At 36.2% G+C, this 19,866-nt stretch overlaps 1 protein-coding gene across 3 annotated transcripts in view; it reads left to right on the top strand.

The window, feature by feature from the left end:
* DENND1B (DENN domain containing 1B) overlaps positions 1-19,866 on the top strand; it is a 157,543-nt gene that overhangs the window by 72,643 nt on the left and 65,034 nt on the right. For 2 of the 3 annotated variants that reach the window (XM_017832933.1, XM_017832936.1), the window contains exons 6-10: positions 2,762-2,831; positions 4,456-4,536; positions 7,210-7,269; positions 9,028-9,081; positions 11,920-12,030. In XM_017832933.1, the coding sequence (XP_017688422.1) occupies positions 2,762-2,831; positions 4,456-4,536; positions 7,210-7,269; positions 9,028-9,081; positions 11,920-12,030 (376 nt within the window). The remainder of the gene's footprint in view (positions 1-2,761; positions 2,832-4,455; positions 4,537-7,209; positions 7,270-9,027; positions 9,082-11,919; positions 12,031-19,866) is intronic. The other variant, XM_017832934.1, reaches the window with a different exon arrangement.

Below are 19,866 nucleotides of genomic sequence, written 5' to 3'. Positions count from 1 at the left end.
ACAAGCAGAGGACAGGTTCTGGTGGCCTTTGGTTTCATGCCATATAATGTAATGGAGTACTTGTTTTGATTTCCTTAAGTTTTCAGGTTTAAGAGGCACGTAGAATTTATATTAACCTCATGTCTGTGATTATAAGGCTTAAAACAATTCTTTTTCCAGCCTTTCAGCTCAAATGAAACTGACTTTATTTTATAAACTATGTTGAAGTAGTGTGTTTTTACAATGTTTTTCTTTGCACTTTTGTTACACAAAGACATGGAAGTGTATCATGAGCCTGATTTTGCTAAGGGAATAAATTCTTGTTCAAGGGCTCTGGTCAGCATGCCTCACTGTACGAAAGAAAAATTCTCCCGTGGCTTTTTGCTAGGGTTCATTAATTTCAAATAATGAATTTGACCTTTTTTGCACAGACTTAAAAATTGCATTTAACTTTTCTTTTCTCGGTAAGAGAAGAGTTGAGCTCATACATACAGGAAAGAAGTATGGTAATATTTTATTGAAGTAGGAGCATTTATTTTTCTAGAATGCTGTTCATAAATGTTCATTATGAAAAATAGATGATCAGATGATATTTTGGAGTATTCGACAGCAAAATATACTGGGGTCATGTATACTGCTAACACAGAGGTGATAGCAACAGACTGGAAAGCCTTTAGGTAGTCTCACCTGTTTGTGTGTCCAGTGTTATAAAAATACTTTGCAATTTATACCTACCTTGTGCCTTGACTTGGACAAAACACTAGGACAATGTTCCAGTCCCTGCTGCAATTTGAGGCTGTAAAGCTGTTCAGTAGCTCTGACATTTGCAGGTACTCTGAACGCTGTGGTGAACAATTCTGTTTGCCCATCTAGGCTGTGTTTCAATGATGTGTAAAACCAGGTTAACATGATTTCAGAAGATAATAGAACAGGAGTCTTAGGTGAAAGAAAGCTCAAAGATCAGATGTTTTAGGTGCTATTATGATGGGTGTTTTACAAGGGCGTGCAGCGTTCATGCCTGTAAGCAGTGAGTGACCTTACACAGGTGCACTGAAGTAAATTTTTATGATTATATAAGAATATATTGAATAGCAAATGCAATAAGGTCACACCTTAACCACTGTCAACAATACCAAGCATTAAAAGTGTCTGTGAGCATTAAGAGGTTGATGTAGTTTTGATTAATAGCCAGCACAGGGTATGGTAAAGCGTGATAAAGACATTACTACAGTGGCTTTAGAGGAAATCATTAAATCATTGCCACTGTGTCTCTTTGGCTTGGCAAGAGTGAATTCATGATGGTTTTTTGTGGTTTGGTGGTTCGTTGTTTTTTTTTTGGTTTGGGGTTATTTGGTTGGTTGTTTGGTTGGTTGGGGTTTTTTTGGTGTGTTTTGGTTTTTTTGAGAACCAGCAGTTAAGCATTTATAAGGATAGCAAAAAGTAAGATTGCTAGACAATGCATAGCTGTGTTCAGATTTCTGCTGTTCTTTTTTTTTTCCCCTGAGAACTGGGATCTATTTCTACAGCTTTACCAGCTAAGTACTGAGAACAGAGGTGTTAAAAAGAAAACATAACCCTTCACTGGAGTCACTGCACAAAACCCTGGCTTCTCTACCAGCTGGGCTTTCCCCTAACAGCTTTCCTTTTCCTATCAGGGAAAACATTTAGGTTCTGCATGCTGGGCTTTTTCGGTGGCAGTTAGCATGTTTCCTGAAATATATAAATTTGAAATGTTAAGGTCTGTCCACAACGTGCCCTAAAGCCTTTAAGAAATTCACGTCTGTAGATTTACACTGCTCTGAGTAACAAAGTCTGTAGTATTGCATATAAATAAATAAAACATTTCAGGCTTTATTTCCTTTCCAGCTCCCCCTTCTAATCTCAAACAGAGATGTCTAACAGACGTGAGAAGATGTGTAATTTGTAAATGGGGTGTAATTTATACTGATACTATTTAGTTTATCAGATTTAATAGCTTAAATAAGTGTGATGGAAAGTTCTGTAGCATGTGGTCACTGATGATGTCACTGTTAAAGGTAACTCTTCTGTAAATAGGTGACAAAAAATGGAATTTATTCCATTATGTTTGAATTTCTTTCCTCATGCTCTTCAGTTTTGTCTTCTTTATCTTGCATTCTGTTTAACTCAGAGTATTGCACTCATACGGGCTGCAGATTAATGTTAAAATTCTCTTAAGTATTCATGTATTAATGTACTTCATGTTTACAATATTGGTGAATGTTTTTATTTTTGAAAGTTAATTCTATCTATAAAAATGGCTTTATAGGGAGACCAATATTCTTACCTATAATACAACATCTATACTGCTGTGTAGCATTGCACCACTTGTCAAATATGGGGTACCTGGTCTACCCAGGTAAAGTCGTTTTTGATTCTTTTGGGAAGCAGCAGTTCTGGCAGGACACTGGGTATAGGAGGATGTAGAATTTCAAAATTACAAATAACTACTGAAAGCTGTAACAATTAAAGATAGTGGGAAGGAGATTGGACAATGTTTGAAATGGGTTTTTTGGTGCCTTTAAAATAGTAAGTCTAAGTATTATGAGCTAATCTGTGCCTAATGGAACTTCATAGAGGTGCCCAGCATATCTATCTATCAGTGACATACCATTAAATTTGTGGGGGAAGTTTTATATGCTTTTCATTTTATATGTAAAAATATTATAAAAATGTGCAAGTCAGATCAATCATCATAGTATTTTATAAGCTCTGGAAAAATATATTGATATTTTATTCAACGACTTTTTTCCTCCTCTTTTAGTTACTTACCATGGTTTGAGGTATACTACAAGCTCCTAAATACCCTGGCAGATTATTTGGCTAAAGAACAGGTAATTTTAGATATTCTATTTCTTTGTGGAAAATATTTTCCTTGAAATAGTAGTCACCATTTGAAATGCTGAAAAGGGATTCTATACTTTTTAAAAGTGTAAAATTTTAGTAGGATTTAGTAGCAAGTGTATTCATCTTACTGAAATTCAAAGAATCTGAACATACAGCTGCCACAGTCACTTGAATCCCCCATTAGTCTTAAAAAGCTGCTGAAAATATACCTTTATAAAGTGTCAGTCTCAGCATAGACAAGTCCTGGGTGAAGTGTGAGCAAAGTGTCACGTCACTGGAGACTTGTGACGTATCAATTGTAAACCGTAGATCTCTGGAACTGTCTGATTATCAGCTGCAAACGCTTTTTGTTCAGAACTGTATAAAATATGATGTACTGTTTCACCCTTCATATTAACTAAAAACTACCTCTCATAATTCTGTCATCTCAGCTAGCAGGACAAAATTACTTGCAGCATTTGGTGAAGAATCATGATAGTTTAGTTTGCATATTCATGAGCAATTAGATGTATTCCAGCATTACACAGCAAAGGAACCACTGGCATCTGTCTTTACTGGGAACATTAAAGCTATACCTTTCTGCTTTAACTCTATTTGTGTACTAGATTACAATTAAAAAAAAAAGGCATCAGTATTTAGCCATATGCTCTTGACTGGAGAAGCTGACATTTCAAAAATACATGAAGTATAGAATAAGCAATAATTCTGCATTACAGTAAATGGACTATAGAGAATGATGATATTTTATGTAAAAAGGAAATGCAGTAGGAAAGTTTGGTGTTAGCTGTGTGTTTCAATAAAGTGTTAAATATATATGTCTTACAAACACTGTAATGAGAACTTGGTTTGGGCCCCAATTTCACTGCTATGGAAAAAATTGTTATTAAGGTTCTATTTGCAGAAGGGGGGATGGGTGTTGTCTTGATCACCAGTGCTGACACTGCAGCTATTACTTGAAGCAATTTAAGTAGTAGAGTTTTATGTTTGTTGTTTTATATGCTAAGAAAACTGCTTTGATGGGTCAAAAAGTTTTAGCAGTACTGAAGTATTTTGTTACAGTGCCTGGTGCCACACCTGTTGCTGAGGAGGCTGTTGGAGGATGTTGCTGAGGAGGCTGTTGGAGGATGTTGCTCCCTCCTGGCCCCAGGCACTGTTCATCTGACCAAAAGCTAGACCCAAGTCTTGTCAATTATCTTGTTTTATGTGTTCTGATGAAACATTTTCTGAGTGTACAATATAGATATGTAGCTGCATATTTAGTAAAACTTTGAATAGGCATATATCCTGGCTAACAGTTTTAAGGAAGATGATGTCCAGGATGCATGGACCAACTAGGTATTTTTTCACAGTTTTCAGTTGCAAATGATGTGATTCATTTAAGGAGTATATGGGGAAACATAAGAGATTGCCTTAACTTGCAGATACCATCATTTTTTGAGATTCAAAGCTGGCCTGAATTTTATACTTAATATTTAAATACTTCACTGTGAATTACAATTGTTTTTGTCCTTAAATATTTATACTCGTTGGTAACATATAGTTTGATGTGTAGTAAATAGTAATTATTTTTTATATGATAATTAACTACCTTTTAAAAAATATTCCCTACAGGAAAATGACTCAAATGATTTGTTAAAATCATTGTATAGCCATCCTGTGCCAAAGGCAAATGCTTTAGTCAGTTTAAGTGTGGTAAGTATTTTTTCTTTTTTATTCCCACTCTGATTACTGATTATGAAATAGTAGGTAAAGTTGAAACAAAAAGAAACCTCAGCCCTTTGAAAGAGTAAATTTATGTTGCTTCCCATTATTAACTGGATTGGACAACCTTTTCTTTTTTTTTTCTTTTTTTTTTCTCTGTGCAGGGTAGAGTTTGTCTCATATTGTTTTCTGAAAGTCAGAGTCATAAAGAAGCAGAAATTTGAATTTTGCTCTATGGATGAGAAAGTAGACTGAAGTGGGATCTGACAGTGCTAGAACTACTTCTTTGTGCTTCCAGCTGTTTCATGTAGACAATTTTGGTTTTTCCTGCTGTGCATCAGGAGACACTAACTCAGTTTTATTGCCTCTTATGTCTGAATAGGTAGATTTGTAGGATTGGACAAAAGTCTGTGTAAGCTGGCTGCTTTCCCATCCTCCTTCCCCTTCTTCTAGTTTTGCTTAATCATGCAAAAATGCTGTAGGAAGAACAGTAGAGGTGCACTCTGTTATAGGAAGCTTGCAGCACATCTAGGTGAAAGAATATGCCCAGGCCTACCTTGCTTTTGTGCTCTGACTTTCTGGGATGTCAGACAGGGCACTGAATCTATGGCAAGATGATGTTGTTGCAGAAACGTCAAAAAGTGAACCTGTCATTGTTACAGTTCCTAAAGTTTTAAGCAGAAATAGCATATGTTTAAATACAGTTGTAGAGCTTGTGTGAAATATAAAGCCCATACAGAGCCTCTGCTGTCTCCAAGGCATTGTGCATGTTCAGAGCAGTACAGTTACTGCACTTGGCAGTGTGTAAATAGCTGTTTCTTGATTGAACCAGCACAGTTTTCAGGATGAAGAAAGAAGGAATTTTTGTAAACGCTTCCCTTACACACACACACACTGAAAGATCATCAGATTATTTATCTTGACCTTATTTGTGTCATTTCTTGTTAATTTCAAATCTTTTATTTTAGAACTGAAGCCAATACTTCAGTTAAAGTAAGCACAGACTCTAGAAAAACCCTCTTATGAAGGCATAGACAAATGAAGAGTCTACCACTTCTGTTCCAGCAGTTTCTGACCCTTGCTGCTTAACATAATGCTACCTTTATTTTAATTTCTCATGTTTCAAATCCCTTGTTTTTCACTAGGCTACAGGGACCTAATATTTTCCCACCTCGAACAGTGCTAATCGACTGTATTTGGAAGTCCTTCCAGTCTTGTTTATTGTTTTTCACTAGAACAATACTGGGTTTTGAGGCTGCAGTTGGATTTTTTTCCGTTGATAAGTTTTTTTTTCTTCTGTTGTCAGTGTAATGTTTCAGTTCCTAGTACCTTTGCCAAAAATACTTCTATATATCACATAATATTTTTCTGCCATTAATTGCAGTATTAAAACCACGTATAATTTGGCAACTCCAAAATGCTTTATAAAATATCCTTCTAAAGTCCTGTGGTTCAGAAGGACATGTAGAAGTTTTAAGATTTCTTCCTTGCATTTCTTGCAAAGTGTTGCTCTCAGTGTTGCAGTTCATCTTGGATAGAACTTGCCCACCTCAAAATGAATGTGGTGGTGAATACAGCTGGCTACACTGGAACGACAAATTGCTTGCAATGAAGTTGATACTTGTTAGTTTTATTTCAATGTTGTATGGCTTTGGAATTGTTTTTTTTCTCAATTACGCCTTGTTCCCAGTAGCTTGTTACATCAAAGAGCATTGTAATCTTCCTAGCTGAACAACTATTGTCTAAATTCAAGCCTCTTGCCAGGGACAGTTGAGCAAATATTGTGGGTTCAGATGGGGCAGAGCAGGAAGGAATAGATTATCTGGACTCCTGGTGCTTGTTGGATCTACAGGCATCTTTGTTTTTGTAATGCTTAGTGCTGCAGGGAGCAGGGAAATGGTTATGGCCACTTTCAATTCTAACTCTGTGTGCCTGGTCTTTTGTATTGATGTTTCTTTCTTGGTCCTCATACATTGTAAATAAGCTGGACTGGAACCTTCAGTAATAATAGACTTAAAAAGAAATCATAGTCTGAAAAATAACTGTAGAAATGACATAATGAAGTGGCTTTTCTTTGTGCCAGGATCAGTGTAGTTCAAATTTCATGGTGCAGAATTAGGAAGATGCCTCCCTCATTCACTCAGGTGTGCAGCAGGGTACATTGCAGCAGGGTTGGGATGGCAGCCCCCAGTGGTACGTAGGACTCTGTGTGTATTACTATGCATAAATTACATCCATTATCTGGATACATGGTGTTTTCTAGTAATCCTTGGTTAAGAGGACACCAAAATGCCTTGGTCCAGTTAGGGACCAAGTTCTCCTCTCACCTGTTGGTTGTAGTAACAAATAGTCTGCAGCTGAATAACAAATAGTCTGCATTTGCTCTAATGAAATCTGAGCTTAAATTTAAATAGGTCACTTTTACCCATAGAGGGCTAGCAAAAGTGATTTTTTTGTTAGTTTGGTTTGGGTTTTTTTTTTGTTTTGTTTTGTCAGAAAAGCTAGCTAAGTCTGAATTCAAGTATGGGAGAAATAAAAAGAAGAAAACTTATTTTCAACCAGTATTTTAAACATGGAATTTTACAAGCATTAGAGCCGGCTTTGGCCTTTTTTGCTGAAAAACTAAAAAGTCAATTGTTCAATCTTTCTCTCGTCTTGCATAAGAACCAAGAGATGATTTTTACAAGTGAGCAAGTTTTGAAAAAACAGCCTTGTCTTGTATCGGTGAGTTTAAAAGGCACTGACTGTCTGAAGCCTATTGTAATTAAAGAAATAATTACTTGCTATCGAATATCTCTTGATTTCAGGCTTATTTGTACCTGTCCTTTGGGAGATTCTGCTGCTGCTTTAGCCTAAAAGAACAGTCTGATATTAATGTGCCTTTTCTCTTTAAATCAAACTTCAGAGCTGTGTGTGCATGCATCGTAATCCTTGAATTGGTGAACAAAACTTGCATTTTCTAGTGTCCTTTTTAGAGAAAACTTTATGCAGGACAGCAACTATTAATTTAGTATCTCTTCCAAGGTCATATGTCTTCCTAAGGGAGTTCACAAAGATGTGCAAGGACTCCATACGCATTATTTTTGCTGCTTTATGACTCTTAATGACTGCAGTAATGGCCTTTGCTTCTCATGGTTTTGGCTTCCTTTTCTGTTTAATGAGTGAAATATTATTACTTTGTTAATTATAAATAATTACTTCTGTAAGTTATTAACTTCATTACTCAGAAATCTTTTGATAAATATTCTGTGACCTTATTACATATAGGAAATAATTTTCTATTTTCACTATACTTCTGAAGAATATAGGCATTCTATCTGAATATTTCCTTGTTCTTGACTGGAGAAAAAAATCTCAGCTTTTTTTCTCTGTTGATGCAAAACAATAAGCAGTGATATTTATTGTGCAAGTGGTATGATGTTTATGGGATGCTGTTTTAAAGCCAGTTTTTTTTGTTAAATTTTAACTACTGCCAAATGACCTAATTTGGGGGAAAAATTTTCTATTAAATGTATCAAACTGGTTTAATAAGTCTCCTACATAGACTTAATAGTATTTTTTTTTTCTTGAATACAAGATACATTTAGTATCTTAATATCTTTGTTTTAGTCTTTTTCAAGTTTGACTTGAAAACAAGCTATGTCTTTGTGTTGTTGATTGTAATTTAAAAAATATACTGTGAAAACAAAGTCTATTAAAAATGTCAAAATTTTATTAAAAACAAATAAAAGCCAAATAGTCAATAATTGTCATATTTACTTAGTGTGCACTAAGTTTTTTTTCTCCTTCAAGATTTAGAATAACATTCAAAATGCCTTAAAATTACTGAGCTAAATCCACGTCTGATAACTATTAAGAGCATTCGATTAATAAGAGTAATTTACATTACATCTGTTTTTAGTTTAATCCATTTTATATTTACATCCTAGATGGCCTCAAACTAAGATGCATAAAATTGCTAATATATTTCATAAATGGTTGCAGAATCTCAAGCATTTCTATTAGCACATTTTTGATTCAAAGATGTTTGGAAAGAGAAGAGAATGTGTATATCTAGTAATAATATTTCTGTTCTATTCTGATTAATTTTCTCATGTGAATGATTTTTCTTTTCCATTCTGAATTTACATTCTGTCCTTTAACTTTTTTTTTTTCCCCAATTTTTAATTCAATGCTTAAGTTAATCAATGCTACTCTCAGGCTCGTGACAACACTTAAAGCTGGCTTAATTTTAGTGTTATTTCAAAACTGCAGCCCAGCATTTTGTTCCCTTAGTTTGTGTGCTGTGTTGAACCAGAGCTTGTCATTTCATGTTGTGGTCTGCTTAGGTCTTTGTCTAGTAGTGGTAAGAATGTTATTGGGGAAAATGGCTATTTGCTTAAACAAAGATGGGGTTGGAAATCCTAAATGCTGGGTTTTTAAGAAGAGAATTTTTTTTTCCTGTGTGCATAAATTATCAATTATTTTTTTTCCATTGATTAGCACTCGTATTTCATTACTCCTGATTTAACTGGATTGCCAACAATCCCTGAAAGCGTAAGTATTCTGTTTTTATTTAACTTCATTCTGGGTTGGGCTGAACTTTTGCTTTTATCAAGAAGAGATTTTTTTTTTTCCCCCAACTGTTTTTAGAAGATGATTGATGTCTATTATTACAACCTTTAGCTAGTAGTTACTGTTGCATTCGTTAACTCATTTTAAAGCATTAACGGGGCATTTTTGACCACTGCTATATCCACCCTTTGTTCATAATTACTTGGCTTCTTTGCATTTATTGGGATTATTTATATAAAATATATTCTACTTCTGCACCTTGTGTTATTTGAATACTTGCCCTTTAAACACTCTATTGCTAAGCTGCAAATTCAGCTATCAAGATATGCAGTCATTTTTTTGTGCAGGAAGGCATTGTTTCAGGCTTTCTGAAAACGTGCTGTACCTGCTTACTCTTGGATCCTAACCAAGAACCAGGAACAGAGGTTTTTGGGAGGGTTTTTTTTTTATTTTGTTTTTATTTTCTTTTCTTTACGAAGATTTGTATTCTGTAGATGCTAAATTCTTGGTGGTGCTGTGGGTAGATTGCAAATGTGACATCTCATGCACATTCTCTATAACCTGTTCAGCTGGATAACATCCGATAAAAGAGCTTCGAAGCTTTGTTTTCCACTCTTGCCTTTAAATCTGAAATTGAAATATGGATGTATAGATGTGCATTTTTACACTTTGAAATAACGACCTTGACTGGAGAGGAACGGGAGGGTGCTGGCAGCAGAGAGATCTGAGAGTGCAGTGGTGGGAAGGTGTCTGAGGAGATGGCATGGCCCATGTTGCAGCCCAGAAAACTGGGGAAAGTTGCTGTATAGAGGGGGCTCACTGGGAAGGACAGGGCTTAGTTTTTAAATGTATGTTTTCATCTGTTTCACCTTTTGTGTTGAATTCCTCAAAGAGATCTCTTGTTTTAGCTTATTATTTGGGGTTCTAATGAAACATAATTTTGGAGGTTAGAGGGTGTGTTATGGGTTGAACTTGAAGAAAGTGTTGAGAAGCATCTGTGTAGGCCTCTGACTGATGGAGGATCTTGGGGTGGTGCCACTGTGAATTTATTTTTCTGATTCTGTGAAGGAAAGGTAAAATAATTTCAAGGTGCTTTTCTGTAATTATTTTTTACTGCATTAGTAAAAGTCTCATTCTTTCAGTATGAATCAAAATAGTATGGAACTACTAGAGAGTTAGAACACGCAGGGAGTGAAGAGATTAGGTAATTGGAGTAAATTAGCAATAAAATGAATTTTTTTATTTCTTGTTGTAAGGTCCACGTATTTCATGAACAGTAACTTTTCAGATGTTAACAGAAAGATAACTGTGACTGTCTCCCAAAGATATATTGGTCTGTACAAGATTGCAAACTGGTTTTTTACTGCGGCTTTTGCAGCAGAGAATCAGCACACCGATATCAACTGCAGTGTAAGAGGGTGTCCAAGGTACATTGGACTCAAATTCTCATGGTACATCTGCCTCTGACAATCACTTAAAAGTAGCATTTGAAAGACCAGAGTTTTTTTCTAAATGAAGTGTTTGTAGCCTTAAAGCTCTGGTTTTTCTCTCTTCCAAAATTCTATGCATCATGGACCAATAATAACTATAATACTCCATGTGTTCAGATTAATAATGCATTTCTGAATTTACATGAAACTGGATTGTCTATTGGATCTTTCTTTATCTTTTCAGTATCTTTTTTTAATTTGAGATTGCAATATGTCCAAAAAGGAAGTCACCCCACTCTGAAGGTTTTACTGTTTGTCTTGCCCTGGCTGGTTTTTGAGGTCTGCGTGACCTTGCTGCTGTGTGCTGACCACATCCAGAATAGACTTAGTCTACAGTTCCACTGTTGATGTCTGTCCTTGGGCTGGGGCCTATCCTTGATAGACCTCCTGCATGAATGTTCAGTGATGTTGTTGCCCCTGAGAAGAGATGAATAATTGTTCTGGTAGCAGATATGATAATGAATATGTGAAATAAAATATTTTGCATATTGAGGGGTGTATTAGTGTATTTTCATACATGTTCTCTAGTGTTTACAAAAATATGCTGCTTTCCCAGGCATTTTTGCTGGTAGCTGTTTTAGCTTTAGCTTACTCAGAGCTTGTATGTCTCTGGCACTGTGCCCTGCAGAAATCCTGTTAAGTTCAGCTGGAACAGAGAGATTCCCCTCCAACTTTTTCTCTTTTTCTCCCCCTTTTCTGTTGTCTGAACTATAAATGGGAGGTGCTGGTGACTTTGCTTTTTATTAAACCCCACAGTGGGGTTCTTATCAGGGGTGAAAAGAGTGGCTCCAGTACCTGCCACCAATTCTGGATGTTTGATGTCCTGGCACATACCGCTCAAGCAAAAGCTTGGTGTTTTTCAACAATCTGTTTTGGGGTGCTTGAAATGGAATAAAATGTGTTGGCTTTGGGAGAGGCTGGCAAAAGTAGCAATTTTATTAATGTAGCTATGACAGAACAGTTAGCACAGTGGTAGAAGGTGTGTTCCTGGGTCAGAAGTAATGGTCACCTTAAAGCATATGGTGCTATTGATACAGTCCCAATTTAATATTTTTCCAAAGTTGAAAAAAACAAAAGGGCAAATCTAAGTCACAAGCGTAACGAAGTGAGCAAAATGGTAATAACTTACACCACAGTTAGTTTTTCATTGGCTTTAAAACCCAATTAATTATTTTTAAAGCATAAAAATTTTAATGCAAGGGGATTTGTTTTAGCTTTGTTTTTTTTTCCCCACCTACTAATTGAACAGAAATTTTCTCAAGTAATATATAAAATGTTCCACTTAGCTACTACTGTTGCTATATTGTAAACATTTTATTTATTTAAACAGAGAAACCTCACTGAATATTTTGTTGCTGTGGATGTGAACAACATGCTGCAACTTTATGCCAGTATGTTGCATGAGAGAAGAATCATTATTACCTCAAGCAAACTAAGCACTGTAAGTACTTCACACATCTCCTTTCAAGTAGGATATATTGAACATTTCAAAAAATGACCTGCAGACCTTTGTGGTTTTAGATATGTTCCACTTATAAGACAATATCTACATACTCTTCTAATATATGGTTTTAGTCTGGCTCTTGAAGTACAAAAGTCTGATTTATATAAGACCTACTCAGATACATTAAGTCAGGTTAATTATTTTTCTTTTTAGGAGATGAGAGTTCTTTAACTCTCCTGAGTTCATTTCTGTGCCTTCTAACCTAAAAAGAATTCTTAAGGGCTATTATAAGATCTTTATTATTCACTTGTGGCTTATTCCATTGGAGCTACTTGAAAGAAATCAAGGGTCCATAATAATAGCTGCTATCCTAACCTGGTAATAGCTAGATTCATCTTTGTTACAGTGGTTTGGGAGTGCACATTGTAATATCTCTGATTTGAAGCAGCTCTTCGGACTGTCAATAACATACAACTCAAAATAGCAGTTTTTTAATTAAAGGTTTTAGTCTACTGCCCACATTAAATTTTTCTTTCTCTAATGCCTGCTTAAAATGCTTAATAAAAGAATGTCGTGTTTTGTTTTGTAAGTATACCTAAATAATCAGATGTAATTTTGTTTTACTCTTCACAGAATCTTATAGGCTTTTAAAATACCCTATTTTACATTCGTACAGGACTGTCACTTTATAACCAATGTTAATCATAGAGCGTAATCCTTATGCAGAATCTTTAGCCTATTAAGCTCAGTTACCTTAATTTTTTTTTTCAACAGTACTGCCTAAAACATTTTGTTTAATATGCTTTCTGTGGTGGAAAATACTCTTTATATTTCTGAACACTCCTATTTGTACTCCCAAATAAATGAACATGAGGTTACAAGGTTGGATACAGCACTAAAAGTTACTATTTTCAAAGACTTGCAGGTGCCAATTTCCAATACATACATATGCATGTAAGGAATGAGAATTTTTGGATTTTAAATAGAGGACACAACTGCTTTAAATTTTTTTGAGTCTAAAGTAAATTGAAGATAAAGAAGATTCATAAAAGTCTGACAGGTTTTACAATCCTAGTAGGTAGTAGCAGTTATCTAAATGCAAACATTGGATCATACAAGTAGAGGTGACGTGAACAACTGAAAACAAGAAAAATAGATAGTAAATGAATTTAGGCAATCTTCAAATTAGTAGTCTGTGATATACTTTTTAACCACCAAAGATTTTACTTCATCTTAGGAAATATTCATATTGTATTACAGGGTTTTTCTCTTCTCCCCTTCCTGAAATGGCTAGGGGAAGAGCTGAGCATTACAACACAGTAATAAGACTGCCTGAATGGACAGATAGAATTTGAAGAGAAAGCCCTTTTAAAGAACCTGTCTTAGTAGAAGCTCACATGATGTAGCAAAAGTGTGGAGTCAGATTTTTTTTTTTCCCCGGTGTGCCGGTCTGGAACACAACTTGCCATATTTAAGGGAAAAAAAGGTAGAAAAAGAAAAGAAATACACCATTAAAAAAGCTTATCTCCAATGATGCCCCAGTCAGGCCTCTTTTACTGCTCCAGTAGAGAGGAGATAGGAATCATGATGGCAGCTCTGTGCCTGTGGAAGATTCATTTTGCAGGTGGGCACGTGTCCGTCTGCTTAACACGATTTAGAATTGTGCTCTCAACCTACACTTGGATCGATTTGAGACTTGTATTTTTTTAGACTGAACATCTCAGCTGGTCTCTATTGCTGTGATATGACAAGAGAAGATGAGGTATCAGAGTTAGTCTGCACTGATCTCTGCCACCTTATTTATATGTTCAAATTCCAGGCTCTTTGGAAGTCACTACAGAACAACAGATATAATATCCTGGTTGTGAGAAACCTTCACTTTGTAAACAATTCAACTGTTTATTCCAAAGCTTTTAGTGAATTAATAGTCATCTTGCTGGTGTCATCACTTGAAAATAATTTATATCACTTTCCAGACATTGGTAGTGGCATTTGGATGTCCTGGAGAGTGTCCCCAAGCTGTAAATGTAAACAGATTGCAGATCAAATCCAAAAAGATTGCAGATCAAATTCAAAAACCCACTTTCTTCTGGTTATTTTTTCAGTCTACTAGCATTACTTAACTCATAGCTAAACAAAATTACTGCCACATCATGTTGTATCCACTTCTGATACAGGATAAGGGTTAATTTTCACTTGCACTAGTGAGTTATGATAAAACAAAATAAAAAAAAACAACTGGCTTTGATTCAGAGAACTGCTACCTGCTCATCTCTTTCATAAGCAGAACAGGACTGATGTGTGACTTGCTTCCTTACAGAGCAGTGTAGTTTAAAACTTAGTTAAATGCTTTTCAGTTTCACCTATAGGAATTTAATCGAATTACCAAGAATGATTAAATGTGGCTTGGCATAAGTTATTTCTTCTTTAAAATATGGATTACTTAATGTAATACAATAAGCAAATGGAATATATCTGGACATTGGCCTTTACAAGCTTTGTACTGTTTTATTATTCCATACAAAACACAGCAGACTGGTACTTTGTGTTGTAAAGGTCATGTTTTAATATTCTGAAACTACAGCTTGATACTTGAAAAGATTGTTTGTTCAAGAATAGTGCTATCAAGTACAACTTTCTGTTAAGGGAGTTGTGCCTTATCTTTGGGGTTAAGTGAATATCAAGTGTTTATGTCAGTTCATGAAGACTGGGTTGTGATGTCACCTTCGAGTTATCAGCTCTGTTTCGGTTCACTATCTCAGGGCAGTGACTGATAACAAAAGGCATAATTCAAGGCCTTGCTCACTTTCTCCTTGCCCTTCTTGTGGGGGCCAGGAATGGAAAACTGCACTTACTTATGTACAGGAATTCTTTGTCTAGCATTTCTGCCCTGTATACTTCCATTATACTCGAGTGAAGGATCAGTCTGCTTATGGAAGAAAAGGGGGGGAAATGATGCTATACTTAAAAATGTTTACTTTGGAGGAAAAAAAGGAAAGAGAAAAGACTGTTGCCTATTTTAAGCGGCTGACTAGTGTTTTTTAATTAAAAAAAAAAGAAGTACTGCCTTATCTTGAGAGTGTGTTTCAGCTTATATTTTATTTCAGCCAAGGAGGCTTTGTTTTTTGGGCATCATCAGATTTTTGCAGTTGCTGTGTATTCTTTGCGTCTTCCTTTAAATTGATTTTCTGTGGTTTTATCCCCTTGAAAACTCCTTTGGTGGAGATATTCGTCTGCTAGCCTTTCCAGTTACTACCAAGATATAAGTGGAAACTTCCCACTACTCCTTTCTGTTGTAGCTTCTGGGTCATTATTTGCCCTAACTGTTGATTCTTTTATTAGCTTGACTTTCCAACCACCTTAATAATGTGATTATCACCAACCTCACAGCTTGCTTCAGGCTTAGCGTTTAGAGTGAGATGGATTCAGCTAGCCTGAGGATTATGCTCTGTAAGATCTGTTTGTAGCAAAAATTACCATTTCTGTCTTTTGAACAGTAAACTATGAAAGAGAAACAAATTATATGGTTTTGGATTAAGTGAAAGGATGAATGAAACAAAGGGATTGATCTATTCACAGAAGTGGTTGTTTTACTTCACTTTAGCAGTGAAAAAGGAAGACCTTACCAAAATGTCATGCTGTATGTTCTTGCACAGCACTGTTTTCTCACACGTTACTGCATCTGCATGTATTCTTATTAGTTGCATGGAGCTGTATGAGTTTCAGTATAAATAATTTTTTAATTCAGTCTTTCTATAAATTATTAAAGTGCTGGGGTTGGCTTTTTACAGGAAGGCTGAACTACAGCATTGATTTTATGCATGCTGGAGGCAGGCTCTAGATGTTTGGGCCCCCAGTGCACCTGCTGTGGTAGTCTACCAGAACATCATACCACACTCTCATGTATTCAAAGCAAAGGAATAAATCATGATTTTACAACAGTGCATCAGTTGACTTATTGCTGTTTTGTGACCGGAGGTAGGAAGGATTGCTGTTTAAAGCCATGTCATCGGTTCTCAAGTCACTCAAGCATGAAAGCTTGTCATATGCCTCTGTAATTGTACCTCACCAGTCTCTCCCTAACTAGTCAGCTGGGGCTGTGTGTTTCGTCTCAAACACCCGGCTGGCCAGTGTCTGACAGGAGCTTTCTCATCATTCTGTCAGTAATATGCTAACTAGCTTGTATCTTCTGCGGCCTACACTGGCAGGTGGAAAGGATGCTACACTTTAAAGCAAATGTCTGAATGTTTTCTCCACTTTGACCAGTATTTGTTTCAGGTAATACAAGCCTGACGTGTCTGAGAGCATGGTGGTTACAAGTTCTGCACTGCGCTGGCAGTAGGTTTCTTTAGCGAGCCCTACAAAAACAGTCAGATATGTCAATAAAAGATACAGGGTTTGGTTTGGTTTGGTTTGTTTTTTTTGCTTTTTTTGTGGTGAAGGAGCATTGAATGTCAAGTGACACACAAACATACATTTGTGGAATCACTTTTACTGTTGCTTACATGCAAAGAGAGCTTTCTAAAGTTGCCTTCAGTTGCCATAGTGAGTTGGACTGAGCAGTGGTTTTGTTTTCCTTGCCTTGTTAGTCTTGTTCAGGTCACACTGTCCATTGCTTCTCAGGCACTGGGTGGACGCAGAGGCTCCCTGGAGAATGTAATACCAGCTGCTAGAGAATGGAAAACACCTCTTACTCCAAACACATTGACTTTGTGAATCACCTCTCTCCTTCTGCATCTCAAATCACTGGGGTGCGGTGTTGGAGCTGTACACTAACAGTGTGTGTTAGTGTACAGCCTGGAAAGACAGAAAAGCTCCTCTTTTGTGTTTCTGAAATCAAAGCTAGCTATTATGGAGTTAGTTCTCTGGTGCAAACTAAGGATCCAAGACAGTGGAACAACTGGCTTCATACAGAACTTCCATGTTGGAGAAAATAGTGGCATTGGGAGCTGTCATACAACTTAGTGATGTCCTCACATTGCCTTATGCTAGGGTGATGCTCCCAGTTCTGATTAAATGGACTATAGCATCTCATTTATTTTAATTGTGCATTGTAGTGCAGTCACCCTCTAGAAAAGCATTTGTGAAGTGTATGGCAGATCCACTGTAAATAGTACTGTTCCATTGTAAATAATACCATTCCAATAAATAAAAAAACTATAGATTTAAAATTTAATTTATATCTCAAATTCATGTGACTTGGAAATGTTCGAGAACTAAATTTAGTTCTTAGAAATCAAGAAATGGATGGAAATTTATCATTAACTTGCAAGTTGGAATGGATATTTTGATGAAACTGTGCTCCCAGAAGCATAATTAGAATTAATTTTGTAATATAACCTCAATTAGACCATTTAGTCTGGAAGTAAATGAAGAGTGGCATTTAATAATTTTGTATAGTTCAGGTGTAAGCATGCTAAGATGAACTGTGCAGAGGTGTGTGTTGTAGATGCAGTTAAGGTCCCATTGGGACACCCATAGGGAGCATATTTCCAACAATGAAGTTGCAGGATGTCAGTATGGAGCAAAATGTCATTAGGATATACATCCAGATCTGGAAAGCTCTCTGTCTTAAAGTTTAGAGTAGTTTTCCCATTGCCCCAGCATATCAGAATAAATAACTGTTGAAAGAATTTGTGAAAAGAAGTTGAAATGTGTGGTTTAAAATTCTTTTTGCTTTAATGGGGGGAGAACCCAATAAAAAAATTGCAGATTGCTATTGCCTGCCATCTATGTAAAACATGAAGAACTTTACCATGGGGTTTTATAAAAAAAAAATAAAAATCCCAGACTCTAAACAGAACCCCAAAAATCCACACTGTAGAAGACAAGCACATAGACAGAAAGACAGATATACAAATTTATTTCAAAATTTAACTTTTAACTTATTAGCATTTTCAGGAAAAAGAAAACTCCAAGATTGAGTTGTATCTTTTTCCAGTTCATAGGACCTTTGGCAATTCAGAAGAAGCTGAATAAAATGCTGTGTAGAGGCAGGCGGGCGCTGCTGTGGGCACGTGCAATCTAAGAGAAGACTTTAAGTACTGAGTCCTTTGTGGTTGGGCTGTATGAGAACTGAAGGGGAAAGAGCCCATATTTTCTTGAGCAGAACTGTCTCACCCCCTACAAGAAGTACCACTGAAGTAATTTGGTGGTCATCTGAAGCAAAAGAAGTGAAGAGTTGCTGAAGGGTGTATGAGTGTAATATCAGCTCTCCTTCTGGTGTTGTTGGTATGGCAAAATTTGCCCATTTTACAGTTGCTACTGCTTTATCACTCTTTTTTTTTCCAAAATTCACCCGTGACAAGATGAACTATAATACAGTCAGTAGTTATCTGTACTCCTGCTCTCACAGTAAGTTGTCTGTCACCTATTCACAAGGAAGTTGTTCCATACTGCTTCCTAATTAGTGTATGGCAGAAGGACATGCAGTGGAGTTACTCTGGGGGAGGAAATGTTAATAAAAATTATTTTCCTGGGAAGTCTCGTTTCAGAGGTGAGAAATGTTTGCGGAACTCCAGTAGCTCTTCCTCAGTGGAGGTAGGTCATAAAATAAAGGACAAAGGAAAGGAGGCATGAGGAGACGGTCAGGAAAAGGGACACAAAGATGCATGTTTATGGTGCTCTGTGTTTTTGTGAGAGAGGAAGAGATAATGGAGTTAAGGAAGAAATGAGTGTCAAAATGAGAATAAACAAATTACCAAGAACGTACAGAGATGAAATGACGAAATATGAGGAAACTCCAATTATTGAACAGATGATACAAAGAAACAGTTAATTATAAGATACATGAATACCAGAAGAGACATATTAGTGAACCTAATCTGTAATGTTTTGGGGATAAAAACTGATGATTAACTTCCAGAAGTTTTATTTTAAACCTATGAAAAATTGGTTTTCATACCGTTGTGGTATGAAAATGTTGAGTAATTGAATGGGATTACATGGCTTTTCTGTGCACCCATACCTACTTTGTTATATACATAACTGATTATCTGTAAAAGTGCCTGTAGGTCCCTGGTGTAGGCACAGTATGCCAGAGGTATTCCTTGTTGAGTGCTCACCTGTCTACTACCACTTCAGTTTTATTTTCTGCTCAGCTTCTGTTATCGGGAAACATGTCACTCCTGGAGCCATAGGCAAGGAACAAGCCGTGTCTGCAGTCCTTTCTTTTCCCTTCCAAACTAATGCACAAGAATGATGCCATAATGCTGCTTTGTGAATCAAGAATAGCAAAAAAGAATGAAGTTGATTGTACATGAAGTGCTGTCAAATTCATGAGTAACACTCATGTCTTCCCTTTCCTTCCCCCCGAAAGAACGATGAAAGGAAGTGAATAATACAAAAAACCCCCACAAACCCAAAAAACAGCAATTCCAGGAGAAAATAAGTTTTTAGAGGTGTTTTCTTTTACATCTTTAATTTTCATAGTGGAAAAAATTAAAGTTTTCATCTGTGAACTGGAAATACATTTCCCTTCCTCTCTCTCCCTTCTGTGAGAGAGGAGAGCTGGGGGTCTCATTTTGCCAACAGGAGGAAAATGCATTATGGCTCATTTAAGGCTCTCCCTCTTTATGTTCTTCAAGATTATGGGGATGGCAGATGGAAAATGATTAGCTAGGAGCAAAATTAAAGAAATGCATAGAAGTGGCTTTGCATATCATGGCTTGGACAGTATATGCTGTTCTCTTTCGTTGCTAAATTTTTTTTCCTCAGTGATTTCTTACCAATGCCAACAGAATGGACTAAATTTATTATTTAGTCCAACTGTTTAATCTTTAGAGCTGGGAAGAGATTTATGCTTTGTTGTAAACAGGCAAAAGCAAGGGCTCC

This window comes from Lepidothrix coronata, unplaced genomic scaffold (assembly GCF_001604755.1).
Source record: "Lepidothrix coronata isolate B3197 unplaced genomic scaffold, Lepidothrix_coronata-1.0 Scaffold209, whole genome shotgun sequence".
NCBI lineage: Eukaryota > Metazoa > Chordata > Aves > Passeriformes > Pipridae > Lepidothrix > Lepidothrix coronata.
Note: the sequence above shows the minus strand (reverse complement) of the source record. Positions and strands in the feature narration are given on the sequence as shown.